The sequence below is a fragment of the Tachysurus vachellii genome, chromosome 17 (assembly GCF_030014155.1).
Source record: "Tachysurus vachellii isolate PV-2020 chromosome 17, HZAU_Pvac_v1, whole genome shotgun sequence".
NCBI lineage: Eukaryota > Metazoa > Chordata > Actinopteri > Siluriformes > Bagridae > Tachysurus > Tachysurus vachellii.
In genome coordinates, this window is record NC_083476.1 from 16,764,300 (window position 1) to 16,784,064 (window position 19,765).

At 38.0% G+C, this 19,765-nt stretch overlaps 2 protein-coding genes across 2 annotated transcripts; both read right to left on the reverse strand.

The window, feature by feature from the left end:
- Positions 1-222: 222 nt before the first annotated feature.
- On the reverse strand, positions 223-14,235 carry pfdn1 (prefoldin subunit 1). The gene is made up of 4 exons (XM_060890428.1): positions 14,148-14,235; positions 12,952-13,118; positions 12,764-12,848; positions 223-562 (listed from the first exon to the last, which is right to left on the reverse strand). Exons 1-4 carry the CDS (start codon positions 14,178-14,180, stop codon positions 479-481), a joined length of 369 nt encoding a protein of 122 aa, XP_060746411.1. The 5' UTR covers positions 14,181-14,235; the 3' UTR covers positions 223-478.
- A 1,824-nt stretch (positions 14,236-16,059) lies between these two features.
- hbegfb (heparin-binding EGF-like growth factor b) lies at positions 16,060-19,644 on the reverse strand. The gene is made up of 6 exons (XM_060890804.1): positions 19,453-19,644; positions 18,776-18,928; positions 17,916-18,078; positions 17,636-17,791; positions 17,467-17,544; positions 16,060-17,321 (listed from the first exon to the last, which is right to left on the reverse strand). Exons 1-6 carry the CDS (start codon positions 19,493-19,495, stop codon positions 17,258-17,260), a joined length of 657 nt encoding a protein of 218 aa, XP_060746787.1. The 5' UTR covers positions 19,496-19,644; the 3' UTR covers positions 16,060-17,257.
- Between the last annotated feature and the right edge of the window lie 121 nt (positions 19,645-19,765).

Here is a 19,765-nt window from a genome sequence, read left to right on the forward strand (position 1 = left end):
TTAGCAGGTCTCACAACTCATACATTTTATAAAGATTAAAAAAATAAGGTTAATAGGGAGTTGGAAGAGGTGCAACAGGAAATCATACATATAAAGATAACACGCACACACACGACCAGGAAACATTCGTCATGAAAGTAAACAGTGCCCGTCTTCCAGCAGTTAGCAGTCTATAAACTACACAGTCATTCATTTAAACACCATTAATACCACACCAACACCTTCTTAAATAAAGAATTTTTTTATTATACCCCGATGAAAAAGTAAACATGACATCACAGGGACAGGAGCAACGGTTAAAAACGGAGTGACCTAGATGCCATGCCCATATTCATCCAGTCTTACAGGCCCCCATTGAAAACAATGATTCATGTGTTCTGTTCCTAGAAATAACTGTATTTCTAAGATACATGCAAAACGTGTTTAAACAAATAACAGGTTGTGGACAGGTAAGTGAAAACAGGGCCGTATGGGTGTTTCATTGAGCCCGCCTGGACATTAGCATTTCTCTGATGTTGTCCTCAGCCTCCTTCACACTTCGCTCCAAGTAAGACTTCTTTTGCTGTAGAGAAAAGAGAAACAGGTAAGATGTGTGATATTGTGCGAATTACCATGAAATCTGGTCAACTAAGTACAGCCTCTAGCAATTACACATTGCTGATAATACACTTTATGGCTATGACTATGTTGACACCTGACCTTCACACCCATATGTGGTTTTTCTTAAACTGTTGCAACAAAGTCGGATGCACAGGATTGTACAGGATGTTCAGGATGCGTTAGTGTTACTCAAGCCAGACTCAAAAACGCATGCCCATGGTAGACCTGATGTAAACTGCAAATTCCAGACAATGTTTCTAAACCCTTTTTGCTTGTAATTGTCTTATTATGACTACAGTATGACTATTAAAATGTATAGACCTCTCACGTTGAAAGCCATTTACAAGTATGTAGTACACACTAATCTTCTGGATTAGAAGGGAAAACAGTAAATACCTTTACGTATAACGTCACTGTACGTGTGTTGAGACACAGCTGATAGATGTTAAGAGGAAAGCTTTGAAGAGACGCTGGAAATGAAGCTGAACAGACATATCCATGTCACCCTACAGTAACAATTATGCTTCCCAAAATAGTACAAAATACTACTCAGTGATGTCTCTGTGCTGTCTTGCCTACTAATGGATATAACAAAGGTACAAAACGTACACAGGTAAGTATGTGAACAGCAGTGCGCAATTTACAGCCAACAGTTTGGACAAACTAGAATCTATCTACATAGATAGTTAGTCATAATTACATCACCGCAATATGAGAATTTTTTCCCCCCTCACACTCATACAAAATTTGACATTTGGGAAAAAAAAATGATGCACACTGGTGTAAAACATTTTCTCTATTTGGCTTGATGAAGTGACACTTTCAAAAGGTTTAAATTCATCTGAATATACACTAGCCCTTTCAGGAATACAGGTGGGAGGGTGGGACACGTCTCGAGGTGTCGGGAAAACATGCTGTTATCTGAAACCTCCCTGTATAAGAGCCTTGAGTCATTACTAGAGTGCGTGTACACAGACACACACACACACACACACAACAGTACACAAGTTACAACAGTAAACCTCTGGCTCATTCCCATACTGACCACATCTCAAATCACTCAAACCAATGCCACATACATCGTTGTGAAACATCCTGGTTCACAAGTGTGTTTTTGAGCCTTGCTCATGTACATTCTGGTCTCTGGGCTTACAATCAACATTCCTTTCGCATGAATTGTGTGTGTGAACAGTTCTCATTAAATTTGACAGAGACTTTCTCACATACCTGCATTTGTTCAACTAATTTGCAGTTCGACAAGTTTTGCATGTGATCCTTCAGTGCTACAAACTCACTCACTCATTTTCTACTGCTTATCCGAACTACCTCGGGTCACGGGGAGCCTGTGCCTATCTCAGGCGTCATCGGGCATCAAGGCAGGACAATTTTCCAGAGAGGCCAATCAACCTACCATGCATGTCTTTGGACCGGGGGAGGAAACCGGAGTACCCAGAGGAAACCCCCGTGGCACGGGGAGAACATGCAAACTCCACACACACAAGGCGGAGGCGGGAATCGAACCCCCAACCCTGGAGGTGTGAGGCGAACGTGCTAACCACTGTGCCCCCTGTGCTACAAACTCTACTCTGTAAATCCACGGTCTTGCGAACCCTCCTTGAAATATTATTGTTTACACTGTGCACATAACTATAATAGGAGGCTCACAGGAAGTCACATGAGGAAGCATTGGCATGGAAACAATGAGAAATGGAATGCAGATGGTATGAAAAGACACACCTCTGCAAAGTCAATCTGAAAGGTGTATAAATACACCTATACACGATGTTACGCTCTTCTGATGCATTTAGCTTGGGTTCAGATCCTGAGCATGGGCTACTGTCAATGTTCTCACGGTTTTTCTGGGTCCCATCAGTCTCACCAGTTTTCTCCCAATTCTCAAATCTCTGTGTTAGCAGGTGGACAAGCTACACCAAATTGATGGACTCGGTGCTTCAGGCTCTTATTCAGAGTGTATTCCTGCCATAGACTACACTACTTGTCCACTACAGTCTGAATTAATGAATGAATGATTCTGAATGAATGAACAGTGACTACGGTCAGTGAAGTCAGTAGACAGTAAAGCTTCATTTTCAGGTGATGCTGCTGTGGTCTCTAGAAAAATATATATATACGCTTATCTCAAAATAAAAGGAATCTAATGTATAAAAAACATTTGGCGCCACTGATGCGTTTGACAAAATGTTAGTCATTGTTTTAATTACAGCACCTTGCTGATCCTGTTCACTAACATAACAGTGTCTGTGAACGATACAATAAAAGGCAACACACAAACTATTACACGTCCTTGTTTTGGAAAGAGCAGTCTGCGTAGCAAAGACCTTTTTTTATCATTATCATCTCATTGTCTCTTGTTTGTCACCGACATGCACCTTTATATCCAAAGACAAATATGTCCTGAGAAGACTCGAAGCCGTGATAAGACTTATGAATACAATTGCTATCTGTCTCATACCACTCATTCCATCAATCTTCAGGCAGATTTAGAACAGCTACGTATTATTAAAAGGTCACCGTGGACAAAAATATCTTTAATACAACAGTGAGACTTAGGAGGACATAAAACAGGAGTGGAAAGTGCCTGAAAGATTCATTCCTAAAGTTTCTTTGGCATTCTACAGCTAGAACATGATATTAAGTGCATGTTTATTTTTAAACTTGTCTGTTCATGAACTACTTTAGATACCTGTGGGAAACCGATCATAATCACAAAGCTCCATGCAGTCCGGCAGAACTTACTGAAATACAGTACGGGCAGTGATTAATACCGTGCATTTCCCCCAGGGCTGGGACTATTGCAACATCACACATTAATACGCATTAGATTAAGGTTTGTAGGATCAGAAAGTGGTTTTAAAGAAGTGAAACAATTGGCAGGAGGTGCACAAAAAGGAACAGTGTTTATATTAATGTTTCTTAGGAAGATCAAGGACTAACAGGAACTGGACTGGACTGGACATTTACTTGCAATGTGCGATTGACCAATTCCCAGTTACACATCACACATATGTGAAAGAAAAAAAAAAATCACTGTGCTGCACTATGGCACGTTGGTCATTCAGATATTTAAACATCACAGTATTTCTTCAAGATGCCCACTATGAAGAAGAAGATAGCAAGCTTTTGTGTGTTACATATACCATACAGTGAAGTGAATTATTTGTAAGGAAGATGTGAGCAAGGATACGAACCCCTGGAGTAGAGAGTGGGTTAAGGTCCCAGCTCAAGGGCCTTACTCAAAGGGAAGTGGTGGCTCAGGTAGGTCAGGGGTTCAAGCCTCAGCACCACCAAGCTGCCACTGGTTTTTCTTGATAAATCAAGGCTGACCTTGAACACTGACCCCAGAACAGTAAGCTGGGATATTCGAATAAAAAGAATTCACTGTAGTGTATATGTGACAAAGTCTTCTTCTTCTTCATAGTGGCTGCTTAGCTATCCCTCTAAACCCTTAACATTCAGATATTGTTAAACCTTGATATCACCAAGCCTCCACTGCCCACCACGAACACCAATTTCACCAATCCTACGGGCAAAAAAAAAGTAGACCACCACCACACACACACACACACACACACACACACACACACACCCCAACAGTATGCTATGCAGCATTTTACTCATATTAAGTTAAAATATATTTTATTTAGTAGCGGTCTAGCTATCCGCTATAGCACAAGGCTAGACACAACACTGAGCAGAAAACTATTTTCTCCAACCGTCGGGCAGCACGTGAGTAGGAAAAACCATGGTCTAATGGTTAATTCCCACTTGCCACAACATGAAACACTCTTGCCAGAAGATAATAATACCTCATAAGGCTGACCTTTACAGAACAATGCATAAGGAGTCACAAAGAGGAGGTAAGTCAAGCCGCAGAACCTCTCATTGTTCAAGCTTCAATGAGCCTTTTTTTACAGAAGCCCTCGGTGCCCAAAGCAACTTCAGTCAGCACACAAGACAGGCCAGATAGACTGCACACATCCTCCTCTAAATGGGGCTCATTGTTGTTTGTTGTTGGATCTTCCTCTATTGCAAGCAGAGACGCTGAAGTCCTGACCTGTCGGGAATGTTGGCACAATCTCTCAGTGACTAAAGAACACCAACAGAGCCTAATACAGCACTGCTTTGGCAAGTGTAAAGCAAATCTGAACATAAACTTCAAACAAGCATGTTTTTTGTCCATGTTGTATTAACCTTCACCTAACAGAGTTGTACTGTAGCTTGATGTTATTCTTAGACTGTGACCTGTTAAACTAGTATTAGGATATATTTTGACACAGACTACAAACAACTTCTTTAAGTTGCTTTGTAAAATAAGATTGTTTAAGATTGTTTCAGCAGACAGACAATCTTAAATAAGATTGTCTGCTGAAACAATGCACCTACAGATATAAGGACTTCAAGGAATACAGGTAGTAACACTTATCTTTTTTAACTATGGTGCTAAACACATTATTACAGTGTAGATGCAAAAGCGGTGAAGTGAGCAGCGCTGTTCACAACATCGCCTGCGTATCTTGTGTACATCTGGAGGATGAACATGAACGGCGTCCAATAGGCAGCACGTCAGAGCTAAAACCTGCCTGTCTGTCTGGTTTGGAAGTGTGGATCTATAACATTTAGTGATTGGATTTGAACCACACTGTGGTGTTGTGTTTCTTTTTAAAACATACTTATTCCGAGTGATGGTTTTCATGAGTCATGTCTTAAATCTAAAATGACTTTTCCTTACATATAAAGTTTGCTAAACTGTAAAATAAATAACAGTCTAAAACAGAACAAACTGTGTAATGATTTGAGATACGACGTTAGTTTGTTTAGAGTTTCCTAGACAGTGGCACCGTGCGGACGTGTCGGGTTCATTTCTAAGGAACGAGTGATGCTCCAAACGGCTGAAGGACAAATGCAGCAGCCATCTTGTGTACACTCAGTTAAAAGCTACTATTCTTTTGTAAATAAAACCAGAAACTTAAACAATTTTTTTGCATCAGTCATTCAAAATAAATGGACGAATATGCTTTCGATCACAGGTTAGCACGAATACGAACAAAAACTAACAGCTTGTATTAGGAATTGTGTGGAAGCAAGGCAGCATTAAACTGTGAAGTGCAGACTGGATAAAAATAAGTCAGTCATATTCTAGAGTGCACATGTATCATAATCCAAGAGGTTAAAAGAATCGGAATCCTACATCCAAAAATAAGATGCTACGTTTGATGATGGGTTATTCAGTTTCTTCTAATCTTTATTTCAAATGAGTGCATATAGAAATGCTGTACTGAGAGCAAGACGGCTAATGTCGAGCACCAGATGATCGTCAGGTGACAAGAACTCACCAGTCGATTCCTAAAAACGAAGGCATTAATGGTCTGCACCATTTCTGCAATTGTGAGAGCGTGTGCTTTCTGTCAGAACATTATCGGTTATGCCGCTCGTGAGATTAATGGTGTGAAGACACCTATCAAATGTCAAAAGTCTGGGAGTGAGCATTAAAGTGCCTTGTAGGGCCATTTGTCCTCAAGCTCACACCCAGTGCTGACACCCAACCCTCACAACTAATCCTGCAGACTGTCTACCCGCTGGCCCCTTGAGTATTAATAACGGCCATCACCCTTCTTTTCCTGCCAGTACAGCAAACAATGTCCAGTCCATGACAAGACAGAGGAGTTGACAGGTCCATATACTGATCTGTCATCAGACCCGGTCACTCCAACACGCCAAGCTGAGTGGCCACCTGCACCCTGAGCCAATTATGAGTTCATGAAGGAATCATCAGCAGCTTTATTGTCATCACTCGTACACAACAGTCACGAGGATCACTGTGGGGGCCAACGCACTGCTGGGATGCTAATGACATCATGTTACCTCCTAAATCACTGCTCCTTCAGGGTAGCGGGTGCAGTGGTCACCAGAGCTATGAGCTCATGCACACCCTTCGATCTAAATACAGTAGTCACGTCTTACCCAAAAAAAATGAGAGCAATGTCATCTCAATGTACACAAGATTTTAAAAAAAGAAACCAGCTTCTTAAACGACCGTAGTGCTCTTAGGCACGAGTTAAGAAACCTCTTCAGTTTGCATCGTGTTTTAGTACACCGTGTGCAAATTAGTCTGGTCTGATTATTAGATCTGCATTTCCATAAAGCTCTGGATTAACGGATAAAGACAAACAAATAGTAGGCACCAAAAGGAAAATACAATGTCATGAGTATGACAAAGCACTATGTGAGGGAAGCCCTTAACTGCATTCCTATCCCGCCATCCTGCACATCATCAGTGGCCCAGTCTGGGATTACACCCAAACCGCCATCAACAGTGCAGCCATGTACAGGCCCAGACACGCACCACTAAAGATGAGCCAACACTTACACAATACTAATGTTATTCATCTGTTATACAGAATGTAATCATATAACTGGCTGTCAAGTCTATTCAAGTTCGTCCCCATGTTAAACCATATTCCAATTTCCTTAAAAAGAATCAAATTAAGTGCGTGTGTTATCTTACACGATACTGCAGTGCATTTTTAAGAAACAGGTCACAAACTATGCCGCTGTGCTAAGTAGAGCAGAATGATACTTTAAAAAAGGAAGGAAGCAAAGGCCAAAGTGGTTGAAACTGGAGCTGCATGAACACAAAGTCACTTAATAAAAATGTAAATGTTTTAATCCACATATAGTAACAGTGTATAAGTCATTTTTAAATAAGAACTGACATCACTTAATAATAGACGTTTATCTGAATAAGATAAGCAGCTTTCCTTTCTGGCAAAGCACGATGATTGAGGGTAGAGATTTCCTTGTGATAAATTTAAGGAGCATCAGTATATAGTGTGACTCAACATCTATTTAAACCAACCAACATATCAGAATTGCTCACTCTCTCACTGCTGTACAGATATACGCAGAGGCATCTCCAGCGTTGCTTCCACTAACATACTCTGCATGGAAGAGTCATCAGTAAGAAACCATACACGTAGCCTGATATAAATATGAGCGTCTGGTGTAAAAATGCATAAATCAGAGGCATTTTGGAAACAAAAAAAAAAAAAAGATAAAACAAACATTCGAACCCATCCCACAATTCCCCACAGCTACCAATCTTTTTTTTTTTCTTAAACATACTTACACAATACTAATTCGGAAATGCTAACTAATTTGAGTTGGCGACGTCAATACTTTTCACAACAGCTTTGCTAACACATTCATTAGAAAAGCTCTAACCGTAAACTGTTTGTTTAAACCATGGGCATGCGTTCATTTTTTATTTAGTAATATCATGAAAGTCATTTTGTTTACTTGAGCTGGTTTGAGCTTAGGAACTTGTTGACTTGGCAACAAGTCTAACAACAGACATTGAAGAACGGAAATGAAGGATCATGACAAATCGTTAATAACTCAGATACAGTAATCCATGTAGGAAGAATAGGACTCTGACCTGTTAAACTTGGCAAAATTTGGACAGGAACACGTATATAAACTGCATATATAAACACTATATATTCACACGCTACTTCTACATTCAGCAGGTAACACAGGGTTCTTGTTAAAGGTAACTTTACAGATATTTGGTGTAATGTTCTCTGTTTAATAATTAATACTGCAGAACTCTCTTTTCTCCAAATGACAAGAATGTCATGACTTAAAGTTAGTTTAAAGTAGTTCTGACCTGAAGTCTTATAAACCACAATGAAAGCTTATGTGAGTAAAGCTCTATGGTACATTTAATATTCATAATTGCACACATGGCTAATTAGAATGCTTTAAAATTGATCTGATTTATCTATCTATTAAACTGTTATGTTATTCAGATTAAATGTGTGAACATTTATGTGTGATCCAAGTCCAGCAAACATTAGTAAAACTTGCATTGAGTTAGTAAATGACAATCTCAGACTAATAACAGAGGGCAGAAGATAAAACTGCGACTTTATGACCCATCCCACCCAGACAGATGGAAGGTAAAGTGGATCAAGACACTGCCTCATTTCCTGTACTGACGTGTAATCGCCCATGCCACCTGCACACTGCTGAAACACAGATGAAGAACGCTGATAGCAGAACAGTCTCTAGATCAAACTCAGAGACTTTTGTAACTGCAATCAGAGTCATAACCATAAGCCAAAAAGGCAATACTCATATTATGGCTTGTGTAAATATTAGTCAGCTCCACTGCCAAGTCCAGAATTACAGACACCGTTCATGTTTTATTCAAACAATTAAAGAAACTACATACCTTTCCTCTAACAAAAAAAAAATCTATTTTTTTTATTTTAAAAATTAATGCCATCCCAAAAGCCTTGATGCCCAATGACGCCTGAGATAGGCACAGGCTCCCCGTGACCCAAGGTAGTTCGGATAAGCGGTAGAAGATGAATGAATGAATGCCATCCCAAAAGACAAACTGTTAGCTTTACTTAAAAATTCCTTTCAGCCTGTATTGCTAGCTTTCACCACTTTATATTTGTCTGGGGTCAAATTGTAGTCTTTTTATATTGTCATCTATGTGAAAAATTACAGAGCTTTAAACACAAAAGAGACAAAACAGTAACCGTAAATAGAAATATATGAACATTAATATTATATATATATATATATTTTTTTTTTTTTGCCCAAAATTGAAAGCTTCAATTTCCAAAGAATTGAACCGGAAGAGGGCATGAGGGTGATGCAAGAGGAACTAAATTACATCACAATTTCAGAATTTCTCTCAATTCAAAATCCAGACATATAATGTTAATATTGAATTCAATTCAAATTTATTTGTATAGCACTTTTAACAATTGACATTGTCTCAAAGCAGCTTTACAGAACAAACATAGAACAAAAGGTTATTATAAAGAATAATATAAATATTAATATAAAAAAAAAAAAATCAAGATTAATGTTAGATGTATTTAAATGTGTTTGTATTTATCCCCAATGAGCAAGTCTGAGGTGACTCGGGTGACTGAAACTCCTTGGAAAAAAAAGGAAGAAACCTTGAGAGGAACCGATCCTCATATGGGTGACACTGGAGGGTGTAATTATAAATATACAGTCTGATAAATGTTGTATCGATAATGAGATTGTTGTCCTCAAAGAGCACATCACGTCGGCCTCATCTAAGTGGAGGTCCAAATATGAACTAGATTTGTAAAGTTCATCGGAACAAACTTTGATGTTGGCTTTGACGAGGCAAGTATTCGCAAAGGCCGGTGCTTTTTGGAGGCGAGTGGACATAAGGGTCAGTGTTACTTTTGGAGGCAAGTGGACAGAAAGACAGGGTGCCAAAACATTTGGAGGCAAGTGGAGACGAGCATGTGACGTCATCCGAATACTCCTGAGGCGGTTCCCCTCATTGTTCTGAGTGTTTTGATATGTCACATGTCCATGTTGTAAAAAGTTTTTTGATTTTGCATATTTTAGGGGCGGGGCTATGGCACAACCGAAAGGTCAGTCGGTACACCAATTTAAACGTTTGTTCAGAGTATCACCCTAAAGGAGCTGGCCGAGTTTGGTGTAGATAGTTCGAAAGCTTGCTGAGTTATAAACCTCCAAATTTTATAATGGGAGTCTATGGGAAAAAAGGCCACTTTGAGACCCGGTACCGGAAGTACTGGTACTCGGATCACTTAGAAAAGTAATAGCAACAAACTTCAGACCAGCGTCTACAACATATCCGAATTTGGTGCATCTGGCTTGAAAGCCCTAGGCCGCATTAAATTTTATAAATTTTTGTCTAAGCTTAAATAGGAAAACAGAATGTTGGCTTCTACAAAGCCGACATAATAAGATGTTTGGTTGCTTAAAGCTGCCCACTAAATGCAGTTCATACATTTCACCAAGCATCACTGGTGTTACAGCTAAAACCCAGTGGTTTGCCCAGTGAGGGCAGTTCAAACCCTCATCATGAAAGATTTTCTCTCATAGCAGAATTCTGTCCAAACCAAAGGTTTGCAAAATCAGCTGTTGATTGTTTTCCTCTGGTTGCATGGCATGTCATTGTGGAGGAATACCTGCACACATGGAGCTGTTCTCATATAGTCCCAACTCATACACTTTTCATGGTGTTCTTAATGCCATCACAATGCTGCTGAGTTACTACGAGTTGTGTTCATTTGCCTTTGAATGCCTTCTTTGGTCCATATATAATCGATAAGGCATCCTGTCTCCTCTGCTGACCTCAGAAAAATGTGTAACAGACAATAAGGAGTCTCAGGCCAGTGTTTTCAGGAGGCTTGGTTCTACAGATTTCATGCTCCGCCAAACATACTAACTCAGCTCTGGCTCCTAGGTTATTTTCTACAGGAGAAGCTCATCATCTCTAATTAGGATTTCCTCTGCATCAACATATGTTCAGGCATATGTGAATCAGTGAATATTATATTAGACCAGATCCATGGAGGGTGGCCTAAAACAGCTGACTGATAAACCAGGTCTCAAGACGATGAATGGTCAAAACTAATACGGCATAAAACCACTAGGTTTGCTCAGCACAATAAAAACCGGGACAGACGTTATAACACAGACGGGTGTGACTTATCTGATAAAAAGTAGACGTATGAGAAACTCTTCACACGTCATACAAAACCTTATGGCTGGGTGATGGGCTTGAAATGTGAGGCAATAACCTTCATATTACATAATGTGCATGGCAAGAAGTCTATTAAACATGTTCATTGGTAGCTAGTCACAACAGCTGAATAACATTTGCCTTTCCCAAATTGTGAAATTTGTTTAATCCCCCCTCAATCATGGTGACTTAACAAGTGAGAACTTGCCAGTACAGTAGCATAGCCGGGCATGAGGATAAGGGCTTTAAAAGATCAAACCAAATCAGGGAAGTTATTTTTTTTATTCCAACATCTCTCTAAAAATGTTTTGACTGCACACCTAAAACACTGACGGATTCTATGATTGCTTTTTAAGGTAAAGAACCTTGTAATTAGGATCAAAGAGCAGACAAATACCTGTCTGGTTCTTGATTACATAATGAACAACTACACTGTATTACAGTCAAAGCCATTCGTCACTAGCGGAGACATTTTACAAGAAACTCCAGGAAAATGTCACAACATATAGTAATGGTGGCTTAACAAGTATAAACCCTGCAGGCTTGCTGTCTAGTATCAGTTATGTTGTACATTTACAGTTAAGGTCTTTTCCTCTTCATTTCTGTGACTCAATATTTAGGATACATTATGGGTAAGAAACACAGCATCAACTACACCATCAGCTATAGGATAATGTGATGTGGTCTGATGTCGCGGAGATCCGTTACGGCACAGAAGTTTATTTTTTATAAATCCATCACAACCCTCATTTTGTCTTTCTCTTGAAGTTAATGCCAAAGAAAGATGCAACTTACTTATCTGAGCTAGTCAAAATTATGTAGAAAATGATGACAAATTTCCTCAAGCAAAGATTAAAACAAGGTCAAATGAATGTGTCACAAAATAAACAGGTTGTTGAAGAATTCTTTATGATGTCAGGAAGCATCATGTTATGCATCATGTCAGGAAGCACCACATTATTTGCTCTCTGAAGATTTCTAAGTTCTGCGGAACATCATGCAAAGCAGATGTTTAGCCATAATGCCATCATGGGTATCTGATGCAATAAATTACAGGATGGGAGAGAACACGATCAGGAAAATGTTGACTGGGAATTATTGTGGTTTTTGGAAATTCCTGAAAGTGCGTCCTCATTTAGATACACAGTGCAGATAAAGAAATAAATCTGTCAAAAATATATAATAATCACCACAAAACATTCCTCTTCCTTGTAAAACTAGTAAAGTGGATTAACTTCCCTAATACAATTTGACCTTGGAATGATTATCCACTATGTCACTAATATTAGAAGTTATATTTAATGCAAGATGATTTTAAATGGGATTGGTCTCAGATCAATATGAAACCTTTTGCAGATCATTTCAGAGATTCCTTTTTTGCTCCTGGGACCAAATATGTGCTTTAAATGCTGTTATAATTGTATTAAAGCTTTATGCAATGTTTGTGCATGTGCTTAGCCAACAACAGGTTCTGTTCTGTATGCACCATGGATAAAGTTAGACTGGTGTTTTGCTAGATAATAAATAAGTTTTTGACATTGACGTAAGACGTTGCACCACTCCTGTGCGTGAAAGTGGTAGAAACTTTACCTCCAGCTCCTTGATCTTGTCATCCGCCGTCTTCTGCTTTTCCAACAGCTGATTATTTATCTCATCTTTTGACTGCAAGATAAACCTTTAAGGCAGTAAGACAGAAGTTAATTATGAACTTCAAAGCATACTTCAGTGATCTCAGCAGATAAATGTTTCTGCATCAGCACCATGAGTGAGATACGTACATGCGTCCTACTCCTTCATACATGTGAGTGTTATTGGGGAGTGACGTGATCTCTGCATGGGTCAGATTTGCGTGCTTCTTCACACGACTCAGCTGCTCGATTTGTAAATCTGCAAGCTTCACCTTCTGCTGAGTATCGATCATTTTGGCTTGCAATTCTGCAAAGGCCTGAGAGATGAACAAAGAGGAACACAATATATTTCAAACAAAAGATTTTGTTGCATTTTGCTATTCAAACACATGGTTGAACTAAGTAAACAAATACATCAAAAATTGGCACGTGAATTGATTAGCTGGCTAGCTGCTGGCCATAGATATCTAAACCTAGTTGTCGCCTTGGCTACGGCAGTTCATTGGAACGAATGCGTCAATTGAGCCGCCATCTTGGAACAGGGGACCCCCTCCTCTTTACTGCATCAGCGTCAATGTAGGCAAAGGTGTAACGGAAATACAATCACCAGAAATCGTCATGAATGCGATTTTCTATTTTTTATTTTTTATTTGGTTCGTTCTAACGGTCAGACATATATTTATCATTGAGTCCAGAGAAAATTTAAGGTTTTGATATTAAGATAATCTACTTTCTCAAAATATAATCCATAATGCTATTAGGTCTAAGTTTATTACTTACATTCTTCCACTTGAGTAAACGTCAAATGAACAATCGCTACTTACCTTATAGTCTACTGCATGCAACACTGCTACAATAGTGTGACTATACATGATTAGCTGGCTAGCTGCTGGCTAACTGCTGGCTAGCTGCTGGCTAACTGCTGGCTAGCTGCTGGCTAACTGCTGGCTAGCTGCTGGCTAACTGCTGGCTAACTGCTGGCTAGCTGCTGGCTAGCTGCTGGCTAGCTGCTGGCTAACTGCTGGCTAGCTGCTGGCTAACTGCTATATCATGCCTTGGGTGTGGGATATCAGGGAAAATACGACCAGATAAAAGACTAAAGTTAGCTAGCTACCTTTCAATCTTCATTAAGTCATAAATAATTAGTAGTGTTACACTTATAGATGTTATTATTGCTAACAATTAGCTAGCATTCACACCAAGTCGCTACTCATACAAAAGTAACTCCGCTATACGTGATTCCAGCTCACAGAATATACAGTTTTTTATTGTAACTCAGCTATCGTGCAAATAAACAGCGTTTTCGTGCCTGATATAAGAGTCGCAGTTAATTTATTAAGATTTACCTTCTTCAGTTCTAGGTCTACGGGGGCCGCCATCTTGCCAGAGACAGGCGTAACGGATGCGCATGCGCACTATAGGATTCCACTCAGCACTCCGATATTATTGATTTATTAATAAAAAAAAAAGATGATTGTTTTTATTACATTTGTTAGATTATAAATATTGACTGGTTGACTTGAAGTCAATTGGTTTAATCTAAAAAGAAATAAGAATTATAAATGGTTTATATCAGTTTGTTTTGTCAAATGAAAGTTATATATAAAAAACTTCATGATAATATGTGAGAATCTTAGATAATAAATATGTGATAAGGATGTCTGTGGAACTAAACTTTTGTTTTGAGAACCTCTGTCTTAAAGCATGTAGCTATAGCCTATATCAGATGAAGTGAATGGTGACGACCATTTACCACATTTTAATGCTTGGTGATTAGTGACTAGACCCTGGATATAAATAAGACAAATCCATTTAAAGTGATTTGCTTCTCACCCGTGCTAAATGTTACCACTATTGACTAGCACCATGGACTCATGGCTGGATTAAGATACAGCTTTTTTAAACATGAAGCAAAGAATAAACACATATTTCAATAATCACCTTGAAACATTCAAAACAAGTTTCCACCTTTGACATTTTTTAAAAATAATTCCAATCTATGTAAATCTGTGAAATCTCATGTGATTGGAAACGATGCAGCAGAGGACCTGCTTATGGATGTAGATAACAATGACCAAAATAACGAACAACTGGGCAGGCAATTTTTTTTAAATGCATAACATGTGCAGAAAATGTAGCCTTATGTTATGTTAGCTATCATTTCTTTTTGTACAACAAACCAATGCAACCCAGATGTGTATCTTTTGCTGAATATCTAGCACTACTCCTACACAACTACAGTATACACAGATAGAGGTAGCAACAGAATGTCATTTTTCTACAAATGTAAATGAGTAGCTTCACCTACCCTTAGACTGCCACCCTAAAAAATATCATTGGATCACATTCGAATGCACCTTTGTAAAAGGTCTGGCTATTGCAGTGTATCTGCTACCAAAGCTGCAATTGATCATGTTTCAAAAGCTATAATCACTGAATTTTGTATATTATTAAATATTGAATGGTTCTTTTTCTTCAAATGCTTGGTTGCATCCAGACATAATTTTTCACGAGGACAACACCTGATCTATAGGTTGACCTATCTTTCATACTTAAAATAAATCACCAATACCCTTTGCAGGTTTCAAATGGTTTTAGTGTCTTTGTGTAATGGTTTACCAATTGATGAGAGCTGGATTCTTTATGAATTTGATGACTTTCTAATGGAATATAAATGTGTACCACAATTATCTGATGTCTTTTTTATTTTTTCAAAGTTGTCTGATATTTAATGGAACTAATGACTGCAGATCTGTCGGATTTGCATCAGATGTAATCCTGCAGGTTTAGGTGTGTCCCCCACCCCATACACACAATATAACAATAATATTCATTGAAGTTCCAACTATTTACAGACAAATACAACTACTCAAAATTAAATTAAATATGGGAACACGATTCATTGACATTACGTTACTAGTGGGGTTTATTTCTACTAAATGTGTAATGAAGATGTATAATTCACTGGTTTTTTCTGGTTCAATGAACATGTTTTTTTTTTTTTAATCACAGAACCAGCTTGTTCACAAACTGACATGATGAAGTGATACTACTGTAGTCTTCTGAATGGGTGTGTCTCATTACATGTAGCTGTCAACACCAGAATGTCTATTTATATGCAGGGTAACAATCTGTTTAAGTCTCTTGAAGTTTTTAGAAAAAAATTGTATAATATGTAGAATTGTAGAAAATGTAGCTAGTTTTTTATTGGCAAAATAAAAAAGTATTTGGTTGTAAAAGTTACGGAGATGATTATACATGTAAATATATTTATTTAATGTATCAAATATGTTTATTTAATGTAGCATTAAATAAACTAATACTGCTCAAATAAACCAACAGCTCTTACATACATTACAAGACAAAAGTTTGAAAGCAACACTTGGGAAGCAGCAAACAGTAATATGCTTGATTCTGCAAAATACATGATTAAACGGTTTGACTTATTTGAGAGAGAATCGGTGACAGGCCATGCCATACCTTGTCATTCAGCATGTGGCATTGTATCGTATTGGTTGTTGGTAAAATGCTGTAAGAAATCCTTTTTGCTTCCATATTTTTGCCCAGTAATGTATAAACAAAGGTACAACCAATTATCTTTAATTGGGCTCCATTTTTTTCACAGTATCCTAAAAAGCATCAAATCGTTTTCAAGAATAATTAGCAAAATATTCTACTGAATTCAAATGACCAATAGTTTGTATACAACAAATATTCCATAAAATATTCTTTCAGAATGTTTGTTGGTTATATAATAATAAATATCTAAAAACATTTAAAATACGTTAATGAACAGTGATTAATTTTCTAGTTATGTCTCTGTACTCCAAATTTAAATGAGACAATGATTATGACGTATAATATATAATGAAACTATGATATTAGTTTTAAATTCTATAATGCTTAATACACAATCCTCTACACAGTCCTCTACTGTCGAGGGATCGTGAATAAGAAGACTCTATTTAGATATCGTATCATTGACAATGCCGTGTCAAGCCTGTTAATGCAAAATTAATGATGATATTATGTTCTTCAAGCTGACACTCATTGTTTCATTTCACATCCAGCATGTTAGAGTACAGAGGCAAAACCACCAACAATGCATCACCGTTTAATTGCTTACAGACTGCACTGGATGTGACAAATTAGCAGTGCATTCAGTAAACATACATAATTATTACATGACAAAATAAATAGTTAATATTGAAATAAATACACCAACATGACTGACCTTATTGAGCTCAAGTATCCTTTAAAAATAAATAAATAATAAGTTCAAACATTTAACAAATATAATTCAACTACATTCACTGACTTTCTTTGCTATGCTCTGTACATTTTGGAGCTACACAGACCCATAGACATGTTTTACAATCTTTAAATCAATGTTCATAATTTCCTTCAAGTCGTCCTTCAGAGACATATGACGCTTTGGATACTGCAGCTTTCCTCTTCAGCACTGACAGGATGTCTCCAGGTGGTAGCCATCATGTCCAATGAATCTTTGGTTTGTGACTCTGATATAAAATGCAACAAATGACTATGAATAATGAATCGAGACCAGAAAGATTTCTAAGGAAACTAAAGCTTTCAGTATTGTATTTTGGATGGATAATTAAGTGATAATTCTTTCCTAAGAATAAAAGAACATATTAGACTTACGTTGCTTTTTCTTTATTACTCTGCAGTGGCTGAAGTCTGATCTTCTCGTCCATGCAACTGTCTGCCTTTTTTTGACATCTGTAAGGGTAAATTGATATTAACATTGTTTTAGCCAAATATACTGATGTAGACTGTAGAAGAGGTGCATGTGCTTAGAAAAAGCACTAACCTTAAGGCCAGTAAAATGCCAATGATGGTGAGACATATTAAGGACAGAATCACTGCCATTACAGCCAGAGCTGTGGTGTGACTTTTGCCTTCAGCGTCTCTGCCAACAGGCAGGATGAACAGGTGGCAGCGGTCGCCTGAGTATCCTGCATTACATCTGTAAATACATAACCATACCTTATGCATGACTGATAACACAGAGCCATAATGCAGCATTTTACTCTTTGACAAGTAAACGTATACATTAAACTGCTCACTTAAATGAACTATGCATGACTTACGTGCAAGAGGTACGATTTAGGTCCGCCAGGTACTGGCAAACACCATGAACGCAATAATTTCTGTATCTTTTCCTCAGGCAGGGGTTCTTCTTCCTATCTCTACCCTTCTCTTGACCTTTTACTGTGGTCACTGAGGAATCTTTAGGCTTTGTGGAAAATGCAACTACAGATAAAAGAAAAGAAAGTAAACATTACATTATTTCTATTACTATTTTATGCTAGTCGGGGTTGTGGTGGATCAGGGGCCCTTGGTGTGAGGGAATACACCCTGGATGGGATGCCACCATGTACACAGACAAACACACATTCACTAGGTACAATTGGGAAGATGGGAAGAAAAAACCCACAAACACAAAGAGAACCCAAGTAACCCAAGATCAGGATCAAACCATGGATTATGGAGCTGTGAAGCAGCGATGCTACCCGCTGCAGCATCATGCTTCCCCACAAATAAACATTGTAATAGAAAATCCAAAACTGGGGACACCTCAAATGACCAACATTTGGCTTATTACCAGAGTGAAGAATGGTGTATCAAATACTTGGTAGTCATTTAAAGAATTTCCATTAAGGGCATTTGATGATGTCTACTTAAAGTAGGCTCTGTCATGTCCTCTTCATATATCACATATCACCCTTCCCTCTGGGTTAGCTGAACACGGATATAGTGCTTAATAGGGCTTTAATTATCGACCCACTTCCACAAAATCAGGATGCTTTTTTTTTTAAGTCAGGTGTTATCAGCTACAGGTGAAAACACTGCATTGAGGTTCTATAGATAGATAGATAGATAGATAGATAGATAGATAGATAGATAGATAGATAAAAAACATTGTTAGAATTGGGGGATTGGACGCTACCTCTGGGATAGTCCTCATATTCAACAGACATGTCGTCGTCATAACTTTCCAGAAGATGTTCATCCATATTGGTTTGATTGTCTGTGGTGTGCACTTCAGCTGGAGAGTTCAGACTCTCATCCTGGGACGTGCAGCCACTTAGCTGGAGGAAAACTGCAAATAAATGTGACAGTTAGCAGGTTTGTTGGGATCATCATGGAATATTGATTGGAACATCTGGATAAAGAAAAACCTTTTTTAAAAAAAAAATGCAGATTAAATTCTTTTCAGTTGGGTACTAAAGTTTAGGATAGGGTTAGATTTAGTAGAATTAGGTGTTTCATAGCTTAATTGAATTTTCATTCATAATAATGGTACTTGGTTGTCAAGTATAGTATATAAGTGGAAATCGCGTGCCACGCGATAATATTATTATCATTATTATTATTATTATTATTATTGCATGGTTGGACGCGCGCACACGAGAGCGCGCGCATCCAAACATGCAATAATAATAATAATAATAATAATAATAATAATAAAGGATATCATATATGAGGAAAAAATCTATTCAATTTCTCATCAACTGAAGTCAATATAGACCATATGATGAACTGCAGCCCTAAATGACATGTATATCATGTATCTAGTTTTCTATATAAAAGAAACAAAAAGCTGTAGTTGTTAAAAACACCCACCAACACAGTGAAGGAAAACAAGTCCCAGTCGAAAGGTGATCATATTCCAAAATGAATGTTGTATGCAGTTAGGTGTCCACAGCTTGCTGACTGACCTGAGAGGAGCAGAAAGTGCTGTCACTGTCAGTGAGTCCTGAGAGAGCAGTCAGTCCTGCACCGCCCCTGCTGTTATATATCCACACTGTACACTGTGCACTTCCTCCCTCCATGATTCACTGACACACCTGAGTAATCATTGCACATCAAAAAAATAAAAAAAAAGAAAAAAAAAAGAAAGAAAGAAAGAAAGGAAGAAAGAAAGAAAGAAAGAAAA